Source organism: Buteo buteo, chromosome 20, assembly GCF_964188355.1.
Source record: "Buteo buteo chromosome 20, bButBut1.hap1.1, whole genome shotgun sequence".
NCBI lineage: Eukaryota > Metazoa > Chordata > Aves > Accipitriformes > Accipitridae > Buteo > Buteo buteo.
This window is the reverse complement of record NC_134190.1, coordinates 1,770,298-1,792,508: the sequence shown is the minus strand read 5'-3', so window position 1 is coordinate 1,792,508 and position 22,211 is coordinate 1,770,298. Positions and strand designations below refer to the sequence as shown.

The following is a 22,211-nucleotide window of genomic DNA, read 5'->3' as shown; positions in this document are numbered from 1 at the left end:
GGCTAGGTGGAAGGCGAGATGAGGCAGAAAGTAATGACCTAGGCGGACGAGACGAGTGATCAGGATGGGGCTGGAACTCCTTGATGCAGCCGTATCACCCGGTCCAGCACGTTGTCAAAGGGCATCGTCCTGGGTGAGGCAATTCATTGCTTTCAGCGGTCGCTGCAGTACGGGTTGTACAGTCATGTTTTAAGGGAATGATTTGGCTGTCACTTTATTTTTGTGTTCAATTTTTGGCTTTTTTTTTTCCGACAGCCCTTCTGCGACAGAACGTCCTTGGCTTGAAAGCAGCCCCAAAGCTTCCCCGTCGCTCCAGCTTTCGATGGGCAACAGCAGGCCGCCGGCGGGTTACCTCGTGCCCTCCGACTTCTCAAACGCCGTGCAAGACGTCTCTCTCTTGTCTCATTTCCAGACTCCAGGACTGCAGGTCATCACCCTGAGCAGCCTGGAGAATTCACCAGCAGAGCCACAGCAAGAACCTGCTGTTGGCGGCAGTGCCCGGGCTTACCTGGGCTACGGCGGGGGCAGCAGGGGCGGCAGCTCCCCCCGAGAGGAGAAACAAGCTACTTTCCTAGCCAACACTAGCATCTCTCCTAAAACCATGAGCTCGTCGGTGGCAAGCGCCGAGGACAATGGCTTTTTGACGCAGAACTTTCTTACAGTGGCCTCCGGGCACAACAGCCAGAACAGCGCGGTTCCGCAGCACCACGGAGGGAACCTGCATGCTCAGCCGCCTCTTCCAGAGAAAAAGAGGTCCTCTGAAGGAGACCGTTCCTTCGCCTCCGTGTCACCTTCGTCAAGCGGCTTCTCTAGCCCCCACAGTGGAAGCACAATCAGCATCCCCTTCCCGAACGTCCTCCCAGACTTCTCAAAAATGCTAAGCACTTCCCCAGTGCCAGGTAGGTTCTGCATCAGAGACGTGCAAAATACGTTAGATTTTATATGAGTTTATAAAAAGCATTCGGGGGATTTTAAAAGTGGGGAGGGGAAGAAAAAAAAAAAAGGCAATGGAATGAAAACAGCACAGAGGACTTGAATATTTGCAGTAAGCGGGGCCAGCTCACTGGCTTCGGATGTGTTACTCAGAGAACAAGGCTGCAGAATTCTTTCTGCGCTTCCCGAGATGTCAGCCAAGGGCAGCCTACCTTCTGAACTGCCAAACCACAAGCTAGCGGTGTGGAGTCCAACTTCTTTTAATAAGGGCTGGCTTCTCTCTGCACCTTTCTAAACTTGTGTCAAGAATAGTTAAAAATGTAGATGGGTATTCACTGGACCCCATTGAGAAATGCAGCTTTGTCTTTAATACAGCTTTATAAATGTAAGTTTTTCATATCTTACGGATTTTGCAAAATGAAACTTCAAGAATGCTTTCAGAATCTTGGTGTACGGTATTATATTTGCTGGTTCTAAAACAGTTCAGGGTTTCTCTAAATTGTCCTTCTAATCATGAGGGTTTTGATTAATTAAGGTGATTAGAACTTGGAAAGAAAAGTAAAAAAATGCTTTTGTATTTAAAAAGATTTCCTGACCGTTTTTTCCCTTTTATTTCACAGAAAACACAACTGATAAACATGTGACCGTAAAATTTGTCCAGGACACGTCCAAATTCTGGTATAAGCCAGATATTTCAAGAGAACAAGGTATATAAACTGATGCGTATTCTGGCATATCCATTCACAGAAGGGCTAGTCGGTGAATTCTTAAATTTTTTTTATGCACACCTGATGTCTGAAAGAAATACAAGAAGAAATATGAAACCTAGAAGGGCATCAGACAACCTCACTTAATTTCTCTTGTCCAAAGGCTGAATTTGAGAGTGGAGGGCAGTCAAATTGTCCTTAAAAAATACTCAGTAATCAGACAAATGATTAGCCTAACCGAACTAACTACAGAGTAATTTAAATCTGCCTGTGGTAACTGCTGCAAATGTATTTTACTGAAAAGCTCAAGGTTTTGGAACGGCAGATACGTGTGATGCAGTACACATCTGAGACCAACTGTCTGCTCTCAGAAACCTTTTGAGTACAAGTGTCCTGCTCTGGCATGATCTCAGCCATGTGTGTTTCCCTGCACAGATAATAAGGTGAGAGATGCTAAATATCAGAGAATAATTCATTAGCTAGAAGTCATCATAAAAGCAGCGTCATCTGCCAGTCACTCTATAGCCTGAATTACATTGCCAGCTGTAAGTGACATGCATTATTTCTTAAAGGTTTCGAAATAACACTCTCATGGAACATCATCTTCATGAGGTACAATACAGATACAGTACATCTGTATGTAGATATATTATTGAATGAGATGGAGAAAGCTTTTATTATGGATGTGAAGATGTATACATCTGAACTTACACCTTGTCCCTGCAACAGTGCGTAAATAAAGCATGCTGGGTGCTTTGCAAATGCGATTGGTCTGACGGTCCTTGTGTCCATATTGTAATATTCAGCTATACTGAATTGCATTTAATGAGTTATGGCAGGATTTTAAACTGGGATTCTTAAAATGTGGTTCTCAAAAAGGAAAAATGACGAATTGGTTCTGCCTTGGGAAGAAAGTTCACACTAAACCAAAATAGCCTTCAGCTTTTGGCAAACGATGAATTGCTATGTCTGTTTCATTCATAGTTTCTCAAATGGTGAGGATGCCTCTTGCAGTGTAATGGTAAATACGAGCCCAGGGGAATAAAGGTCATAGAAAACAGATCATTAATTCATCTTGGATGATGTTTTACTGGTCCTTTCGCTCCAGTTCCCTTCCCATTGTCTGCTCCCCACCCATAATGAGTCTTTAAATATGCAAAAAAAATTTTCCTGACTTGATGCCAGTCCAGAGGGGGGAATAGATCATAAAGGAGTTTTAAACCTAGCTGCTTGAACAAATGAAAAGAGAATCTTCCCAACCTTTCAGTATGCCCCTTTTCACCCTACCAAGTACAAGTCCTTTTAAAAAGTCTTTTAAGATACTGTTGCTGTGGAGGGGGAGCACTTGTTCTTTTTTCTGTGCTTAATGGACTGCTCCTGTGACAAATGATTACTGTCCCCCTGTGGATTTAGAAGTGTTATGTGAGTACTGCTGAACTGCAGGGTTTTATATGTTTGACCTCCTCTGAACATGACAGGTTATTGTGAAAATAGTTGTTTCCTTCACCATCTGACATATGAATAGAGCAGAATACATACACATTTGCTTTACTCACTTAAACAGGAGGGACAATTATGTCTGCATTTTCCTGATTTTCTGCTACTACTCTTCCTTTCATGGAAAAAAAAATGTGCGTGTGTTTATCATGTAATCATTGCTCAGGCCTTGCGAAATATGGCTTCATGCCCCAAATGCATAATTTCTGTATTTTGTATATACAGACATTTAAGGACTCCAGGGTCAAATTTGGGCTTTTTCCAGGGTTTCTTTGAAGGCTTGCTGATCGTTAGAAATTCTGGAAACAAACACAAGTATTTTGAAAAAGTTTAAGGGAAAAAAACCTACAAGCAAAGTACTAAGGGTTTATTAAGATCAAACTAAGATCAATCATTAGATCAACCTCTTGTCTTTTTTCAAAGTGAGATTAAGATTTTGGGCTACTAGATTTCAAAGTCTGCAGCAGACTCCTGCAAAGCAAGAGCAGTTTCCCTGCAAATGGTTCCTCCTGGGGAGGACTTCATATCACACTTCCAGCAGAGATCACAGAATGTAGATGTAAAATTATTTTGATGCTTGGACAGTCAAAGAGCAAATACTCACTTACATCCCTTCCCTTGCTTTAAACCTAGGAAGGGAGTGAGACTGCTTTGCAGGGACAGAAACTTGGTGGTGGATGAAAACAGATCTGCTCCGCCTGTTGAAGCTGCATAGGAAAAGAAAAACAGTGCTGTCTAGTCAGCCTGGGAATTAGAGCGAGCTGTGCCGTCTGTCATGCTTCTAACAAAATGACAAAATTTAAGCAGGAATCAACTTGCTCCTGTACTGGTTGTAGGAATCCTGATGGGACCTGCATGTCCGTCTCAGTTTAAAAATCAGTAGGAATCTGTACTTCAGGCTTCTTTTGAAATGTGAGATTTGCACAAGATGTTTCCGCTCAGATCCCCCAAGTATGCTTGATTGTATTCTGTTCTACAGCAATGGAGATGGAGAAAAGGATCTTATTTCCTTTAGTCTCCTATTAATTATAGGTTTGCACTTCTGTACTTTTTGGGTGTGTGTATTGTTCTGGAACTGCTTTTCTCTCTCTTTCCCGGAATCCCTTGCAGCCATTGCTGTTCTGAAGGACAAGGAACCTGGGTCGTTCATTGTTCGAGACAGTCATTCTTTCCGGGGAGCCTATGGGCTCGCAATGAAAGTTGCTACACCGCCTCCGTCTGTGCTGCAGTTAAACAAGAAAGGTACTGTATGCCTTCTGTTATTTAACAAGCCTTGCATAGTAGGAAGTCCTTATTACTCGGTAATAATCTGGAGGAAATCTCCCCTCTTCTAGTAAGTGCAACTTGAATTACAAACTCCATTTGGTACCTTCTCAAATGGGACGGGATGTCTGTTGTACTTTTTCACCATGGCTTGTAAACGTGTGTTTATTGTGGCTATGCATGTATTGTACCTTATCAACCTACTAGAAGACCAGTGCCATCTCAGTAATGAGTCCTCCCTGGCAATCAGAAGTCTGCATTTGATCTACTTACCACTGTGTAAAGCTTTCGCTTGGCTGGAAGGTTGAATTTTTTTGACCCCAAGGTTTTGTTTTGAGACAGTTAGATGTAAATCTGAGGAGCTTCCCTAAGGAAAGACGACAGTTGTTTAAAAGATGCAATGAAATACACCTACTCTCCCAGCTCCAGTGCCTCCATGTATAACTTGTGCCTGATAGTTGTAGAAGGTAAAACGAGAAGAACATACGGAAAGCGTTAATTAATGTATGGAAACTCAGCAGCCAGTATCTGTAGTGTTCTTGGTTCCATTTGTGCTACTGCAGGCATAGTGGGGTGGTTTTCATTGCTGCTGTTTTCCTTTTACAAGGCTGTTTATGTTTCATTAGTACATGCTGCCTGGTGAGGTAAGCAACTGAGATCACAGGAAAGCAGTGATTCTTAGTGTCATCGTTATGGAAGTGTGGTTTTGTCTGGTTGTGGTTGGTTGGTTGGCTGTTGTTTTGGGGGTGTTTTTTAAGATTTCGTGCTTACTCTGGGGCAAGGTTAGCAGTCCACCTCTATTACAATAACACTTTCAAATTCTGTACACTTAATCTGGTATCTTGAGATAATTTCTAATAAAAATTTGGCATGTAATCCTTTTTATTGCCAAGAAACATCAGCAGAACCACTGCAATGTCTTATTTAATGAAGACAACGGGGGTGCACTGAGGTGGTGGAGACAAGGAGGCAAATGGAGAGTGTCTGTAGGTGGTTTTAGTGATCATTTTTTATCATCAGACCAATGAAGTCCAGGAATACATGAAAGTTCAAACTCTACTAGCCTTTAAGAGCCAGTTTATGTTAGTTGTACCACAGGCAAGTAGTAGTAAGAGAAAATTTTAGTTGAGACTGTAGCATTCTTCCACTTCTCGCTCTGTGATATTTAGCTTTTTTGGTTCCCACTGTTTCATCCCAGAAGGCACAAATTTGTTAAGTCTCCTGCAGGGTTTTTTGTTCCAGGCTTCTCCCTTCTCACATGCCCTTGTAGTCATCTTTTTTTTAATATTGTGAGGGCATAATGGCAAACAGTAAACTGTTTGAAAAGGTGATCTTTGCAACATTTGCTTGCATAGAAGTTTCTGCTGTCCAGATTAATGTGTTCATCTGTATTAGCCTGAAAGTCAGCCCTTGATGTCATGTGTTTCCTGGAGTGTGGCTGACAGATCAGAGTCAAAGGGAGCATTTGTGTTTGTGGCTCTTTTGTTAGAGTTTGAATGGTTGGGCAGCTTTGTCCCATTGCTGTGAAATAACCCTTTAATTACTTGGAGAGAGATTCAGTTTGTAGTCAAGTGTGAAATACTGTGAACCAGTCTTTCAAGAAATAATGAAGTTGTCTTAATCATATGCATGCATATGTATGTATACATATAAAAGAATGCTAAATCTCAAGGGAATTTTTATATGCCTTTTGGACTTTAAATCTCCTCATTACTTCCAATTTAACAATTCCAATTTGTCCTAGATTCTTGAGAGATAAAAACTGTCTTTAAAAATCTAGTGAAACCTGAGCATTTCATGTAATTGTTTTCAGGAGAAAAGACTTAGCGTAAAACTGCTAACATTTTAAAACTTAAAAAATTCACTAAGAGACTTGGCATCATTACCATTGTATAGCTAAATCTTCTATTGTTTTAATCTGGAAAAGTTCTGCGAGCAGAACTGTCACTAGAAATCTGAGTATTTATCATACTTTTACTCCCTTGTCACATTAGATACAAGTTCTTCTAATGGGCAAGTGCCTCAGAATTTCTAACTATTCGTTTTCCAAATTTCTGTTCCTGTCTGTAGTTGGGGTCATGCTTGGACATTTTGGACACCAGTGTACATTTGGATGTCAGTCACTTATGATTATAAAACCTTTTCCTCTGGTTGTCTAACCAAAAGTGAGCTATTTGCTTGTTTTCTGAAAAATGGCCTTTTTACTACAGCTTGTAACCTTGCAGCAGAGCAAGTCTAATGTATTCTTTGCATGCTGTATATAAAACATTAGGTGGTAATGTGGAAAACTGCTTCATAAAGACCTGCTAATTTGTAAGACTGTTGTCTGTTCATTGCTTCTCTTCATGAGCTTTCTTTTTCTTTTTCAACACAGTTGGAGATTTGTCAAATGAACTTGTAAGGCATTTTCTGATTGAATGCACGCACAAGGGGGTGCGCTTGAAAGGATGCCCAAATGAACCATATTTTGGTAAGTACTGTGCATCACAGGGACACAGAAAATGGAAACAGTTTGCATTTGCCAGAGTTGTTTCATAGACTTGGACAGAGTGCACATGAGAGAATACTTTGCTGATGTCCTGATGGTTTCTGTAGGAAGCCATTCTAAGTTTCTAGGAGCCTTGTACACATTTACCTTAAGTATATGTGCAGGGCACTAGCACAGATGCACATGACCAAGCTTGAAGCGGTCGAGCTTGGTCTACCACTGCCAATGCCTCTGCAGACAGCTGAGCTAGATGACTGTTACGGGCCTTATTGATTCAGGACCTTTGTGTTATTTGTCCTGTGCTATACTTATACTGTATACTAGCTGGCTAAATGACACCAGAGTGGGATGTTCACAAATTACATTATGCTGCGTCAGCCTACCTAATGTAATATGATGAAAGGGCATTACCTGTTGTGGCAAACAACCGAATACCTACCTAGCTGCTCACTCATTTGCCCTCCTCAGTGGGGCAGGAGGGGAAAATAGGATGAGAAAGCTCATGGGTCGAGATACAGACAGGGAGGTTGCTAACCATTTACTACCGTGGGTGAAAGAGACTCAACTTGGGGAAAATGAATTTAATTTTTTGCCAATTAAAATCAATACTCAGGTAGTGAGAAACAAAGACAAACATTAGAATAACACTTTTCCTTCCCCTTTTCCCAAGCTCAGCTTCACTGCTTCCCCCAGCCTCCTCACCCCTGCCGCAGGCAGTGCAGGAGCGGTTCGGGGCTGTATAGTCATTAAAGAACAGTTCCTTTCTGCTGCTCCATCCCTCTCCCACTTTTTCCCTGCTGAGGTGTGGGCCTTCCCCACGGGCTGCCATCCTTCAGGAAAAGAACCTCTCCAGCGTGCGCTCACCACGGGCCACAGTTCCTTCAGGAAACATCCACTACTCCCATGTGAGCTGCATGGGCAGCAGGATGGGGGATGTCCACTTGCGTGCCTGGAGCACCTCCTTCTCCTCCTCTTCCTCTGACTGTGGTGTTCCTTCTGCTGCGTCTCACCCTGTTTGTTACCTTCTTGTCTCTGTGTGGCCTTCTCTGCCCTTTCTTAGATACGCTTTCCCAGAGGCATCCCACCCGTGGCTCGGTGGTCCCCTGGAGCCGGCCGTGTCTGGCGTGGGGCAGCCCCCGGCCTCTCCCCACAGCTCTCCCACCCCCTGCTACCAGCCTCGTCACGTACACCCGTGAAGGAGTCATCCACCATAAAATGAACAAGTGTAAAATGACAAATCCTATTTGAAGTAAAAGTGGATTGAAATTTGTCAGTGTTTGGCATGAGACTTACTTCAGATGAGAATTTTTAGCCCAGTCCTACCTTGATCTTGAAGTACCTGTTTATGGCACATGCGTAGCCCTACTCATCATTTGGTTTGAGCATCTCCTAATCTTTCAACGTATACAGCCTCAAAACTGCTTCATGAAGTAGGTGGGCAGGCACACTTGTATGGATAAGACAGTGAAGGACTAGTAGTGTCAATTGGTCTTTGTATTTCTGTAAGACCCTTGCAGAATTTGGTCATCTTTCCATTTCAAAGAAATTTTTGATGGGCTGTAAAAATGAGGTTGGTTTTGGTTTAACTGTGATTTTTCTCAAGCGCATGATTATAATGTTCAATGTTTGTTAGTAAACAGATTCGAAGGATGGTTTTTTGTGCAAACAGACTGATGAATATTACGCCTTTCCCTCACTCCTTAAGAGTATAGTCTCACATGCTAATGTCAAGGATGACTAAAGTTTAATTATTTTAATTAAGCCAAGTCCAGATGACAAAAGTGACTTTGAATAGAAAAGAAGAATAATTTAATAGAGAATGCTACGTACATCACTGCCGCATTGAATGGAGGAGGCTTTATCTAGACGAACTTTTATACTTTCAGAAGCACAAAATAGAGGTGCATGTAGACAAAGCACTGGACAGTGGAGACTAGGTGGCTCAGAGGAAGAACTCCTCGTTCTTTCTCTGCCTCATCACATAGCATTGACCCCTTGTACTCTTACCATCTTCGTAAGATTTTACTACATTTAATGTAGCAGAAGTTAAGAGCATTGAAAGGAATTTACTGGCTTCCATATGTTACTGGTTTTGTTATTTTTGTGCTTTTTCCATTTGAAGCAAAGTCATTTAGGTTAGGATTTAAGCACTGTGTTTAAGCAGGGAAAGGCAGCACAGGATTGTGATTAATGAGTTCAGGTGCATCCAACTGGGAGAGCGCTGGGAAGCATGAATACGCTAAAGTTGACGGAAGAAGGTCTTGGTTTAGGTGCCAAGAGAATTTTTTTTTAAAGGGGAGGGCGGGGAGGCCCCTTGGTCTGTGAAATACTCGAGAGCCAAAATAACTGTTAAGCATTCTTGTTGCCCACCAAGTTAACAGTGCGTGTCTTGTTACTTTTCTGACCACAGGGAGTTTGACAGCTCTGGTGTATCAGCATTCCATCACTCCGCTGGCATTGCCCTGCAAGCTCCTCATCCCGGACAGAGGTATGCTTGTTAAAGTACAGAAGAGATATATCCAGCCAAGCTCTGCTTCAAAGTGCCACTATCTGAAAGCAGGTGAACATGTCACAAGTCAAGATCTAAGCAAGAAGCACAGAGAAGAAGCTGTTTTAAAAGTGGTTCTTCACTACTGCTGACGGCTCTTACCCAAGCTGTAGTTGTGAGCAGACTAGTACTGTGATATTCCAGTCGTAAACATGTATGTGTTGTGGAAATCTGCACAGTAATCTAGCGTGTAGGAAGACAAATGCACTTCTCAGACATGAAATTATGCCCATGTATGGTTAGATGTAACCACTTATTCAGGTCTGGGTGGTGGAAGGGCTTTAGGGAAGCCAAGTAGGTAAAGAACAGAAGGTGCCCTGAGCATGACACTGGCAGGAAGGAAGTAGCAACTTAGGTCCAAATATTGTTTAAGTAAATGATCAAAAAGCCTGTGTTTCATCATGGGACTGTAATTCTAATTTTGGTTATGGTGATTTCATAAACCACTCTAAGACAACAGCAAAATGTAGCTATGCTTGCCCCATAATTCAGTTGTCTGTTGCTCTCCCACATGAAGTTAACACCAGATGTATTATTGAAATGTTAAACATTCTTGTGGTTTTCTACTGAACTCTTAAAACTTTTGTTAAAGGCCATATGTCAGTGTTCAAACATAGCATTTGAATTATGCAAATACATTAACAAAACCATTTTAGCACAAAACCATGCTATGGTAGATGTGACCAGAGATCTCTTTATATGGCGAACCAGTGTGCTAGGTGGGCTTGTTCTCCTTATCCTCCTCACCTAAAATGGAAAGCTCCTTCTGTTCTGGCAGAGGTGCAGGACTGAAACATTTGCCTTGTCCTGAATAAACATACCACAGTGAAATTTCATTTTGGTTTTATTTTTGAATCCAAGATGATCGTACATTTTAAGATTATCTTTTGTGGTTAATGATTCTGGACACAGTGCCTGGAGTATTTAAAGCATATGGATAACTCTAAACATGCGAATAGTGTCACACACCATATTACTGCTCTCTTCCTCATTTGAATGTTTGTATTCAAAGACAACATGCATCATGTTAAATGCAGCAGTGAGATCTTTTTACATGCATTTATATAACTGAAATAACATACTGATGGACACTTTTCTCACTAATTTTAACAGAAGACTGGGAGGCAAACGTTCCCCTGCTGTCTTAATAGTTCAGATGTTTGTTTTCTACATAAGTATGAAGAAAGAAGGATTATGTTGTCATCTTCTGAATCAAAATATAATTAATGGATTTCATCGTAGAAACACAAAGTCTTTGTGCCTAAATTAGTGTAAATTATACAAATTAAATGAGATAATTAAAAAATTTCGAGGCTGTAATGAGGGAATATAGCTGTTAGTATTGTTTTAATGTGACATCATGTATGTCCCTGCAGCATATGCTATGTAGTTATGTCTTTTACTGTCAGGAAATAAAGGTTGAACATCCCTCCTGTGGCACTGGAGGCAAAAAACCTGATGCAGCGCAAAAACCACATGAATGATTATAGTTACAGATACAAGATTGTTTCATGTTTCTGGCCAAGAGTTGTCCAGTAGATGAGATCACAATCACAAAAGCTAAACTCATACTTGACTATGTGCATTGATTTGTCAATTCAAGTCCAAACAAGACATGGACAGTGTTTTCTGTTTGCAGATCCCTTGGAGGAGATAGCAGAAACTTCTCCACAAACTGCTGCAAACTCAGCAGCGGAGCTTCTCAAACAGGGTGCAGGTCTGTTAAACTTTTTCTTTGCATTTGACTGTCACTAAATTTTGTATCTTACAGGCTGGCAGAAGTTGAAGCTTAGACTGGACTGAAGGATGTTTAAAGGCAGCAGTTAAATTTAGAGTGCTGTGTAGAAGTGTAAAGGACGCTGTGAGGATAGGTACCAAGTTCTTTCTGTTTTCTGCAACCAGCTCCTAAGTTCAACAGCCCTGTGTTTGCTTTCCAGTCGTGTCTCCAGTGAGAATATGAGGCACACATAGGTCGGTTCAAGCACAGCAGTTTTTAAGCGGTGACATTGCTTTCGTAACTGATGAACTTAGAGAAGGTGTTTTCAACCTGTGGTTGCAGAGGTTCATGAACTATGTCTGAGATCTGCAAAAGGCAACTAAGGAGGGTGTTCAGTAGGGTTAGATTCTCAGTGTAGGGGTCAACGATACCACTGGAAAATGCTTACTGTCCCATCAATCTGAAAAAAAACCATTAAAAAACATTGCCCTGTGCTTCGCTTGATGCTGCATGTTGTTGGGAAATGTCCAGTGTCTTTTCCATTGGATGCTGTTCTATGGATTCTCATGCATACTGCAGCACCCGTTCTGGCAAGTTAAGTTGTCTTACCATGTGATGCTGTGCATTGGTACCCTCTGTATCGCTCTCAGCTAGAGGTGTTTGCGGCAGCTGTGTAGAGATGTGCTCTGCTTCTCATCTGCTTCGTGAGCAGCTGACCCAGAGACAGCAGTGAAATGGGCTGTCTGAAAAAGTGTGGTGGCTTCCTAACCCCCCGTTATTGGACACGGTGCTCTGAGTACCCCTTCGTAATCGTAAGGCTGTCCTTGGTAGAAATGCAGCCGCTGTGTTATTCCGCTGTACGGTGGGATCCTGTCCACCCCCTCCCATGGTCCCTGGTTTTCAGGCTGCTGTGAATTCTCCCCAGGATCTTATCTGTCCACCCAATTAGTCCCATTAGAGCAAGAGAAAGCACTACACTGGCCACTCTCCTTTGAGTTTAGCCTACCGCTGGAGCCACAAGCAAAAGCGTTCTGGCCAAGCGCCCCTTTGTACGAATGGTGCCTCGCTGCCCTCGCCCACCTGAGGGCATTTCCGAAGGGGGCACTTGCCAAGCTGAGCAGCTCCGGGGCACAGCAGTCTGCTTTGACTTAAAAATTCGAAGTAGCACTTCGAGTGCTGTCATCAAGCAGGAATGTGAGGCAATGACAAGGCTTTGGGAGGCTGTGCCAGGAGCGAGCACGTGTTGGCCTTTCTGTCTGCCAGCGCTGGTGGTGTTCGTTGTGGCCAACAGGTTAAAAAAACAAGGAGAAGGAATTGTTGTAGAACTTTCCCTCTTGAAAACCCAGCAAAAGGGGCATGTGTTGTCTTTTGAGAAATGTTGGTTTCTCCTTGCTCCAGCAGTGCTTTTCAAAGAAAAAGAAGTAATTCTTACTTCAGCTGGGGCAGCGGTCAGGTAACTCCTCATGGGGGCTGTCACATCGTGGATCATTTGGGGAACGTAGTACATTTGGTTTTGCCCTGTTTTGTTGTTGTTTTTGTTTTTAAACAAGGGTTTGGAACCTGAATAGATAAATTAGCTAGGAGACATTCTCAGAGGGTTTTTTGCCTTGGTACATTTCCCACTGATTTTCCGTGTTTCAGAGGTCCCTCTCCAGTCCCAGAGACATTCAGGTTGTGGAGTTCAACACTGAAGTGCAGAACTGAACCATGTAAACTGTTTCTTTTCCAACTATCTGAGCTTATGTGAGCACCTGCAATTTAGTCAAAGCAGATGTGCTTTTTCCCTGCCCTCCTTTACCCCACCCTTCTCCCACTCCACAAGCAAAAAAAATGAAAATGTGTTTTCCTCGTGTCGTGGTTTAACCCCAGCCAGCAACTAAGCACCGCACAGCCGCTCACTCACTCCCCCCTGTCCCAGTGGGATGGGGGAGAAAATCGGGAAAAGAAGTAAAACTCGTGGGTTGAGATAAGAATGGTTTAGTAGAACAGAAAAGAAGAAACTGATAATGATAATGATAACACTAATAAGGTGACAGCAGTAATGATAAGAGGATTGGAATGTACAAATGATGCGCAGTGCAGTTGCTCACCACCCACCACTTGACACCCAGTTAGTCCCCGAGCAGCAATCCCTCCACCCCCACTCCCCCCAGTTTATATACTGGGCATGACATCCCATGGTATGGAATACCCCCTTGGCCAGTTTGGGTCAGCTGCCCTGGCTGTGTCCTGTGCCAACTTCTTGTGCCCCTCCAGCTTTCTCGCTGGCTGGGCATGAGAAGCTGAAAAATCCTTGACTTTAGTCTAAACACTACTTGGCAACAACTGAAAACATCAGTGTTATCAACATTCTTCACATACTGAACCCAAAACATAGCACTGTACCAGCTACTAGGAGGACAATTAACTCCATCCCAGCTGAAACCAGGACACCTAGAATGATCATTTTTTTATAGCTGTCTGAAGAACCTAATGAGCATTTCCAGTCATTATTTAAATGCAGAAGCTGACCAGAAGTCCTTTGCTTCCTAGAGAGTGACAACTGAAGACTAGAAACTGTACAGATAAGTGGCTTTTCCCTAGAACAGACGTTGTTTTATTAACCTCTCTGTTCAGCAGCAAAATTTTCTGCCCCAAATAAATCCCAGTTCTTTGTATCTGTTTCCGCTAATACAGTCAAGGGACTAAGCACTTTCCCAGTCTAAAAGCAGCAGGGTTACTCGAAATCGCCACATGGTATAGCTGTTGGTGGTAGCACAGATGTGACTCCAAAATGCCACCTGTAGAAGACGAGAGCAGCAACATTGCAGGGCAGCTGCATTGCACGAAAGACACGGGTGGTCTTCTTTTTGTTCCAGCCTTGGGTATGGTTTCTGTGGGATTGCTGTCGTTCGATACCCCATCAGACCATGCATGCTGTTCTTAAATGGGAAATCTTTCAGTCTTTCTCATTACCTTTCCTTTCCCATAATCTCCTTTTTAAGGTGACATTTTTGCACTTTCCAACACTTTTCACAAAGGTTCCATTTACTATTTTTTGTGCTACAGAGGTAAAGGAACCTACTGTATTTGGCGACTGCTTCTGAACTATCACATTGAGGGCAATCTAGACAAAATGCTTGGCTATTTCATTTAGAAATAAAACCTGAACACAGTCCGTTGACACCAACGCAATGTGTGGCAGAAGAAGAAGGGAAACCCTTCCCTGGGGTCTCAGAAGTGGTGAGGAGTGTGACTGTGGAACAGGGCAACCTTCCCGTGGTGGGAAAGGCTCACGGGGTAGTGAAGAGCTTTAGATCTGTACGAAACATAACACAGTAATGATGTGAGAAGAGGAGAGCTTATGGTTTGGAATGTTTTTTAAAGTGTTGGATAGACATGACAGAAAGCTGTTCAGCGAGGAAGGCCTCATTGAACTTGGCATTCATCGTCTTAAATCCCTCTGCATGAATTGTATAGTAATTGATTCAAACAAAGGTTACTGAAACTATCGCACCAATGCGCAAATACGTTTGGGAAATGTTATGCTTACAAATCAATAAATAAAATCTCTGGATCCCTTCTTTCACTGACAGACTCCAGAGCTTGAAGTTATTGGGCTGATCATGCTGGAATCAAACCTACGCTTATGCAGTCTTTAACTGTACAGTTGTTTTGAAAGTGCCAGTGTCTAGCCGTGTATTTTATGTAGATAGTTGTAGGAGAAAGCTTTAGTCAGATCACAGAATAGCCATATGAAAAGAGAAGCTATTAGATTTAACTTAATCTTTGCTTTCATAGTAAGGTTGGCAAGCAAAGCTAAACAAATGAAATATTAGCATGGTAATTTGCAAGTGTCAGCTGCCAGAGTTGTAAATTCTGTCCTGGATACCTACACAAATGTTTTTACCAAAACACAAAGTCTGTTGGTACCAGTGTTTAGCTATGGATGTGTTTAATCATTCTTGCTTGTGCTGTAGAATAAGAGGGCTTTTCAGTTTCAAAGATGTTCTTAATCCTCTTGTAAATGTGACTTTATATCACAGTCCCAAAGTATTTAAGCATGTGGATAATTGTATTAATATTATAATAATAATTAATACTGTTTAATGTTATATGCACTGTTACCATGTAGTACTATGTGGTATTATACAGTACTATAGTACTACTATATAATGCTATATAATACTAGTACTTCATGAGACCTGGTAAAAAAATTAACTGTTCTGTAGCCTTAGAAACCAACCAGCTTCTGTTTTATAGAGATACTTCAGAAGTTACTGATATCTCTAGGAGACGAATAGGGCTTTTAAGAATAAGTGCATGCTGAGGTAAAGAATAGACCTGAAAATACGTATCAGTATTTTTTCTCAATGTGGAAGTTGTTTTGTTTGCCCTAAAATTGCTAAACATACAAAACACTGTGGAATTAATAAGAAGTGAGCTTTGCAGCAACCCTCAGTTCTTTATGAGGTGAAAACGTTCTTGCTTTGCCAAACAAGTGAATGGTTTCCTCTGAATATAATGTAAATACCATTTGAAAGTGTAAAATGTGTGAACGTATGCTGCAAAAATGTGTGTTTTCTTATTGGCTGCTGTAATTGAACTTAAAAGCAAAGTACCCCCATTCTTTCCCCTCAGGAATTCCTTTGCTGTAGTAGTACCTATGAGTGGCCTCTCTCTCTGCTCCTGTCTTGGTATTTATTTAAATTTCAGGATCTGGGGGTAGTAGATAAATACAGTCATTGGCTTAAATATAAAGGTATTAAAAACAAAGGGACAGCAAAAGGCCCATGACCTCCAAAATTATAGTCTTAAAACTATGAATCAACAGTAGGACGAGGTGAGGCACGTGTAGGTTTGGTAGTTTGCTGCCAGTCTTCCCTGTTGGCTTTACAAAGGTGGAAAATTTACATTTTGTTTGGTTTTGTTCAGAAGATGCCCGTTTGCTTGCTGCTGGGTAATGAATGACCTCTCAGAGTCTTTCCCCTCTTCTGTTGCAGCGTGTAACGTGTGGTACCTGAATTCAGTGGAGATGGAGTCCCTCACGGGCTACCAGGCAGTGCAGAAAGCCTTGAGCCTGACGCTGACCCAAGATCCATCTCCCATCTCAACCGTTGTCCACTTCAAGGTGTCTGCGCAGGGCATCACATTGACAGATAATCAAAGAAAGTAAGCAAAAGAGGGATGGGAAGAGGATATCGGGCTTTGTCCCCAAAAAGCGTTGGCTGCCGTTGGTTTGATTTTCCTAGTTATGTTCTGGAGTCTCTGTCGTGAAGGGTAATAGGATTGTCTGAAGAATGACGGTGACAGTGTCGGCTCTCTGCGGTACTGGAGAATGAATGTTCATGCTGTGGACCTTACTTCCATGTGGCAGCTTTTACCTCTGGAAGGTCACTTTGCCATGGCATTTTTCTCATTGTTATTTCTTATAAAAAGGGAAAGTCATGGCTTTACCAGCATCTGGTATTCAGCCTGTTCAGTGAAATAATTTATCTTCACGGTATCTTTCACTGAACAGAGCTGGCCTAAGCAGACACTGTGTATCTCCAGTATTTGACAATGTGCTTTGCATAGCCTGTGAAATACTATGATAAAAAGTTAATTAATATTTACTTTGTACTGAATACTGTTAAGGCTACGACAAAGTCTTTAGAGTTGTAAACTGACAATAACAAAGGAGGGACAACAGGAATTCATTATAGGTTTAAAAAAAAAAAAGTGCCAGACTTCTTAACTCCACGGGGTCTGTGAGTGTTCATAGCAGATGAAGGACAAAATCTTAAATTATAATGCCTCTGAGTGCTTATATTTTGAGACTTAATGTAATCAAATTATTCACAAGTTCCAAGAAGTTGCATTTCCCATGGACATAGTATCTAAATGGCCAGTTTTTAGAAGAAATACATTTTGTACGTCTAGTTCTTTTTCTTAGCTTGAGGGTCAGTTTTCATGGTTCAAAAACTTGACATTACTATTCTAAATATGGATTTATTTGGTTGGAGCAGTTCAGGTAGCTTTCGAAGTCACTCAAAGATAGCAAAAAGTTTATATCATCATTATTAAATTTACATTAAATGTAATTTATTTTTCAGGTCTGTTTTTTGTTTAAAATTTTAAGCATCTTAACTATTCCTAAAACTTGTTTTATTTCTTTCTATCCAGACTCTTTTTTCGGCGGCATTATCCAGTCAGCACTGTTATTTTCTGTGCTTTGGATCCACAGGACAGAAAGTAAGGAAGACAAGCAGTTGCATTCTAATATGTTGTTTGATTTGTTGATCTACACAAAAAGCTAACATAGGTTTTATTTTTATTTCTCCATTCCTTTTTTTTTTTTGTTACTGCTTTTTTAATGGATGACAAGATGGATGAAAGATGGCCTTTCTGCAAAGTAAGTGGACACCCGTCTGAGTCTCTTTTAACTGATTACTTTGGAATATCATGACAGTGATCAGTTTCTTAGTGTTCTAAATTATCTTTGTCAGAGATGTAGAAGGGAAGGCAGCTGTTCAGAGACAAAAGTCTCTCTGCCCACTGTAATTAGACTTCAGTTACTTCATCCACACCTCTGCAATTCGGGGCCTAATTATGTGATGGTGGGGTGTCTGGAGCCAGAGCTAGCATGGTTTATTTAGATTGCAGGTCTGCGATTTGACTAAAGTTTCAGAAATGAAAACAGAGCCATTTGCTACTCAGTTTTGGTTTCCACTTGTCCAGCAACACTAACACAAGCTTACTTGTCTCGCGTCGACTGACACCTTTAAAAAAAAATCCCATACACAGCATATGGATGAAAACACTCCTAGTAATACTAGTGTGTGGCATAAATATGTAATTACCAGTGGATTGCAGAGTGTTTTCTGTTGAAGGCAGATGTCGTCATCCCCCTTTTACCAAAAGAAAGACACTAAACAGAGAGAGCTCAGGCACTGGTTTCTGAAAAAGAACAGAAATAGATGGCTTAAGTCCTATTTATTTCCAGTACCCTGTCCACTGAGGTGCGTAGCCCTCGGAATGTCTCTTTAGGCAATTCCCGACACAGCACACCCACACCCCCAAGGCAGGTAAGAGGACACCAGTATTGAATCGGATTAAGCGCATCCCCGGGGTCAGCGGAGTGTCTCTGATGGCAAACAGTGCAGGATGGGATCCAGGCAGAGTGGAAGGAAGAGGGAAGGAAAAGAATAGAAGGAAGAGGGAAGGTCCTTCCCTGATTCTGGCCGTCCTGAGCCACTCGGGTGCTCCTGAGTCGGCTGGCGTGCCTGGACCACTGTGTTAGCGGTCACACAGGACCTTGTCCATCAGAACAGACGGAGTCTGATCGGTGCTTTTGGTTCCTGCGGTATCTTTTTTGCTTTACGAAACGAGGCGATGCCTGTCCGTTCTCTGACCCGCTCCGGTTGTTGCCCTTGCAGAGTGTTCGGGTTCGTTGCGAGGAAGCAGGGCAGTGCCACCGACAACGTGTGCCACCTGTTTGCGGAGCACGATCCGGAGCAGCCTGCCAGTGCCATTGTGAACTTCGTATCGAAGGTCATGATCGGATCCCAGAAGAAGATCTGATGCCTTTCCATCCTTGACTCGGAGCTCTTCGCTGACTTCGCTGAAGGAAAGCACTGTGAGAGGGAGAAAGCCTATTCAGCAGCAACGCCTGAACCTTGTCGTTCCCAAGAAGGAAAGCAGAGGATGTCTATCTGCATTTTGTTTGCAAGAGTTCAGCCTTTTCTTTGAAGATGCCTCTGACTTAACAAAGCGTTATTTTGTTTTTACATCAAAGGACAAAACAAAAGAAGCTGGGTGCCACCCAAACCCATGTAGCCCGTACCTGAATGAAGCAGAAATGAAAAACTTTTCTCCTGAAGGGTTTCTAATACATTTTCACATGCTGTTTCTCATCATTTATTGGAGCAGAAATACTCACTAGGCTGTGCTACTTTTTTGTGCAGAAAATGTTGTGTATAACCTCTACAAAGACACTTGCCGTAGTTGCATCAATGGTAGCTATAGGCCTCGCAAACATGCTCTTAAGAGAATGATGGTCTGAGGAAGACTATTTGCTCTTTCCTTCATCGTTATGTGATCAGTGATGGGAGATGAATGGAGAGAGGGGAAGATGTATGTGAAGAGAAGGTTTGTGCAAGTTGATCTCTGTTAAGAAAGGAGCAGCAATGTGGAATATTCAGGGAGATTGCTCTGTATTTAGTGTTAAGAAGGCTGGGCTGGTTTAGTCTGAAAAATTTTAAATAGGGGAGATGTGGCAGAACAAAAAAAAAGGTCGTGTGGAAATCTATTCTGTAATCGGGGTTTTTTGTATTATTATTTTTTTATACAGAGAACTAAGCAGGGAAGATTCTGTATTTTAATAATTACAGGATAAAAATGAGGGAAAAGCAAAGAAGGAAATTTTATAATTTATATATTTTTACCTGTGTCAGATTATTTATAGTAGATCTCCTATCTTGATATGTCATATGGATATTCTTAAACTAGACCATTGTTGAGCTTTGCCTCTTTTGCGCTATTTTGCATAATAGCCTGTGCCTGTGTATAGCCTGTGCCTTGCTATAGACAATAGAGTCTCATATTTTGACTTTTGTCTTACAGTGACAAGATACTTCCCATTTCCCGTCTCTGCAATACTGTTTTGGTAGTAACATTTGTTCCCCTACCTAATACATAATTAGATTTGTGGGTTCTTTTAGCCCCCTTTTTATGGTATTTGGGGGATTTTTTGGCCTTTTTTTTATCTGTAGGAACTATTTCTAATTCCTTGAGTCAGGAAATAATTTTTTATAATTCCTTTTAATAATTCCTTGAGTCAGGAAATCCAAAAGGGAATGGAATTTATTTTGTTACTCTGTCCCATTTCTTGAGAGCATTTACGTCGTGATTTCTACAACCATCACACTTGCACGTACTCTGTATCTTTCTAAACACTTCGATATTTTAAATGCGTACCAAAGTGCTAGTTAGCTTTACAGAAAATCGATACAGTAGGTTACGGTGGAAACCTTCACGAGGAGAGTAAGCTGCTGAGGTTTACTGTGTAATTCCCATTCACTCCAAAAGGAGCAGTACTAGACCCCCGTATCAGAACTGATGGTAATAAAGCAGCTTCAGTGTGACAGTGCTGACAAGTTTCATTGCCTCTGTTTCTTTGATGTGTGGCTGTCAACATTATATTAATAACCTGAGGAATAAAATGACATGCTGAATTCAGCATCCTGATGCATGAGGCACTGGATTAACTAGTACCTATACCCACTTGGAGAAATTAACCCTTTTACCACTTTTACTAAATAATGGTTAAATGGAATGGGAAACTGGTTGGGCTCTATGGTGAGAAGGTTCCACCCTTTGAACTACATTTGTCCTGTATAAATTATGATCTGTTTTTTATTAACAACTCTCTTCCTATTTCCTAAAGTATTAGGACCATGGAAGCCTTATTCAGTGACCATAGCCAAAGCATTACCAAATTATTTGTGTAACTATGAATTTTGTACAAATAACTTTATACTTTTTAAAAGGAAGGGGGTGGGGAAGAGGGGGAGAAAGAAGAAGGATTTGCAGTTTGATGTATTTGGACCAGGAACTGGTGTATGAGTAGCAGTGGGCACTGGATGTGTGTGGAAGGGTGAAGCGATCCAAAGCGTAGTAGCTACCGTTGAAGCAACAAAGGCAAGTGCCTCTGATTTGTACCAAATAATTCTGTCCTGTTGACACAGAGGTGTACTACTTAAACGGTGTTTATGTACCATCCAAAAAAGAATGCAGTTCTTACTTTTAGGAGCTTTGATCCTTTTGAAACGTGTGAGGACAAGTTTCCTTTTAATATTCTTTTGATGCACCAAGAACCCAGTTGCCTAATCTAGTCAGCCAGTTGGAGCCCAGTGAATTTCTTCAGCTGACATCTCAATTAGATTTAAATCTGATGTGTTGTGAGCATTGAAATGAGGAGGAATTTTTTACTATATTTTTTCACTTCTGTAGATGATACTTAAATTTTAGTGTGTCTTGTTAGACACCAAGTGTTGGCCTTTGGGCTGAAAATAAAGTGTCTTTTTTTTCCCATGTATTATCATTTCCATTCAGGGCCTTATTTTTTATTCCTTCTGCTTTCTCAAGGCCTGCTGAATTCAAGAGCATAAGGAATTGAACGCTGACACTCCTGATGGTGTTTCCTGGGAGTTTAGCTCTACTTGGTAAGTGGGAAAAAAGAAGTTGCCCTGTTTCTAAGGGAGGTTTTCTATTATGCATTCCTTTGGATGGTATATTGCCACATGCTTTTGCTTTTTAATGAAATAAAAAATGCACAAAGTGGAATAGTTCAGTATGTACCATTGTGTAGTGTATGTAGAAAGATGTTCACAAAACTTACGTTCATGGCAAATACAAGACTAAATAGTTAATACAGCACTTTCTTTCAAGGTTTTTGGTAGATGTGTATATGCAGTTTCATAACTAATGGCAGCAAGTTGACACATGTATTTAGCCAGACTCCTATTAACCTGCTTAGTAAATGTACTACTATAATCGTACAGTGTTAAACTACAAAAATGCTAAAAGCCATGTTTTTAAATAAATGGTTTCCGTGTATCCAACAGTATCATTAAAAATTTAATGTTTCCTTCTTGGATTTACCTACTAGTGAAAATTTTTGCTTTTCTTGAAACTGTAAAGAAGCATCAAAAGGTCTCCAGTATGTAAATGAATGTTCTATAAATTCTTTGTATAGTCATTTTCTCTGCTCTTCAGATACCGCCTCTATTCAGATTATAATAAAATTATGAATGTGAAATTTCACAACACAATGTTACAGGGCAGTCTGTTCTGAAAGAAATTTACCTTCTGGCATTCAAAACCAGCTAATGAGCAAAACCTTGGTGAGGGAAGAATAGGTTGCGTGCTGGAACAGGGGTTTAGTTTTGTTTCTTAAAGATTTCTTTCAAGGACTTTACTTCACATGAGTCTGTTTTAGTGGTTCAAGTCTAGTTAAAGCATATGATTTTCCTAGCTCGTTTGCGGTTATAATGGTATAAAAGCGCCTTTTGCCTGCAGTGTATATTTAAGTGTAAG

General features: G+C 41.3%; 1 protein-coding gene across 11 annotated transcripts in view; it reads left to right on the top strand.

Moving 5' to 3' along the window:
- The window catches only part of TNS3 (tensin 3), a 241,833-nt gene extending 219,887 nt beyond the window's left edge, over positions 1–21,946 (top strand). For all 11 annotated transcript variants that reach the window (XM_075052342.1, XM_075052341.1, XM_075052340.1 and 8 more), the window contains 10 exons: positions 256–899; positions 1,554–1,640; positions 4,248–4,379; positions 6,775–6,870; positions 9,299–9,376; positions 11,076–11,153; positions 16,136–16,304; positions 17,298–17,366; positions 17,500–17,526; positions 18,551–21,946. In XM_075052342.1, coding sequence (XP_074908443.1) covers positions 256–899; positions 1,554–1,640; positions 4,248–4,379; positions 6,775–6,870; positions 9,299–9,376; positions 11,076–11,153; positions 16,136–16,304; positions 17,298–17,366; positions 17,500–17,526; positions 18,551–18,695 — 1,525 coding nt within the window. In that variant the 3' untranslated portion in view covers positions 18,696–21,946. The remainder of the gene's footprint in view (positions 1–255; positions 900–1,553; positions 1,641–4,247; positions 4,380–6,774; positions 6,871–9,298; positions 9,377–11,075; positions 11,154–16,135; positions 16,305–17,297; positions 17,367–17,499; positions 17,527–18,550) is intronic.
- Positions 21,947–22,211: the final 265 nt, after the last annotated feature.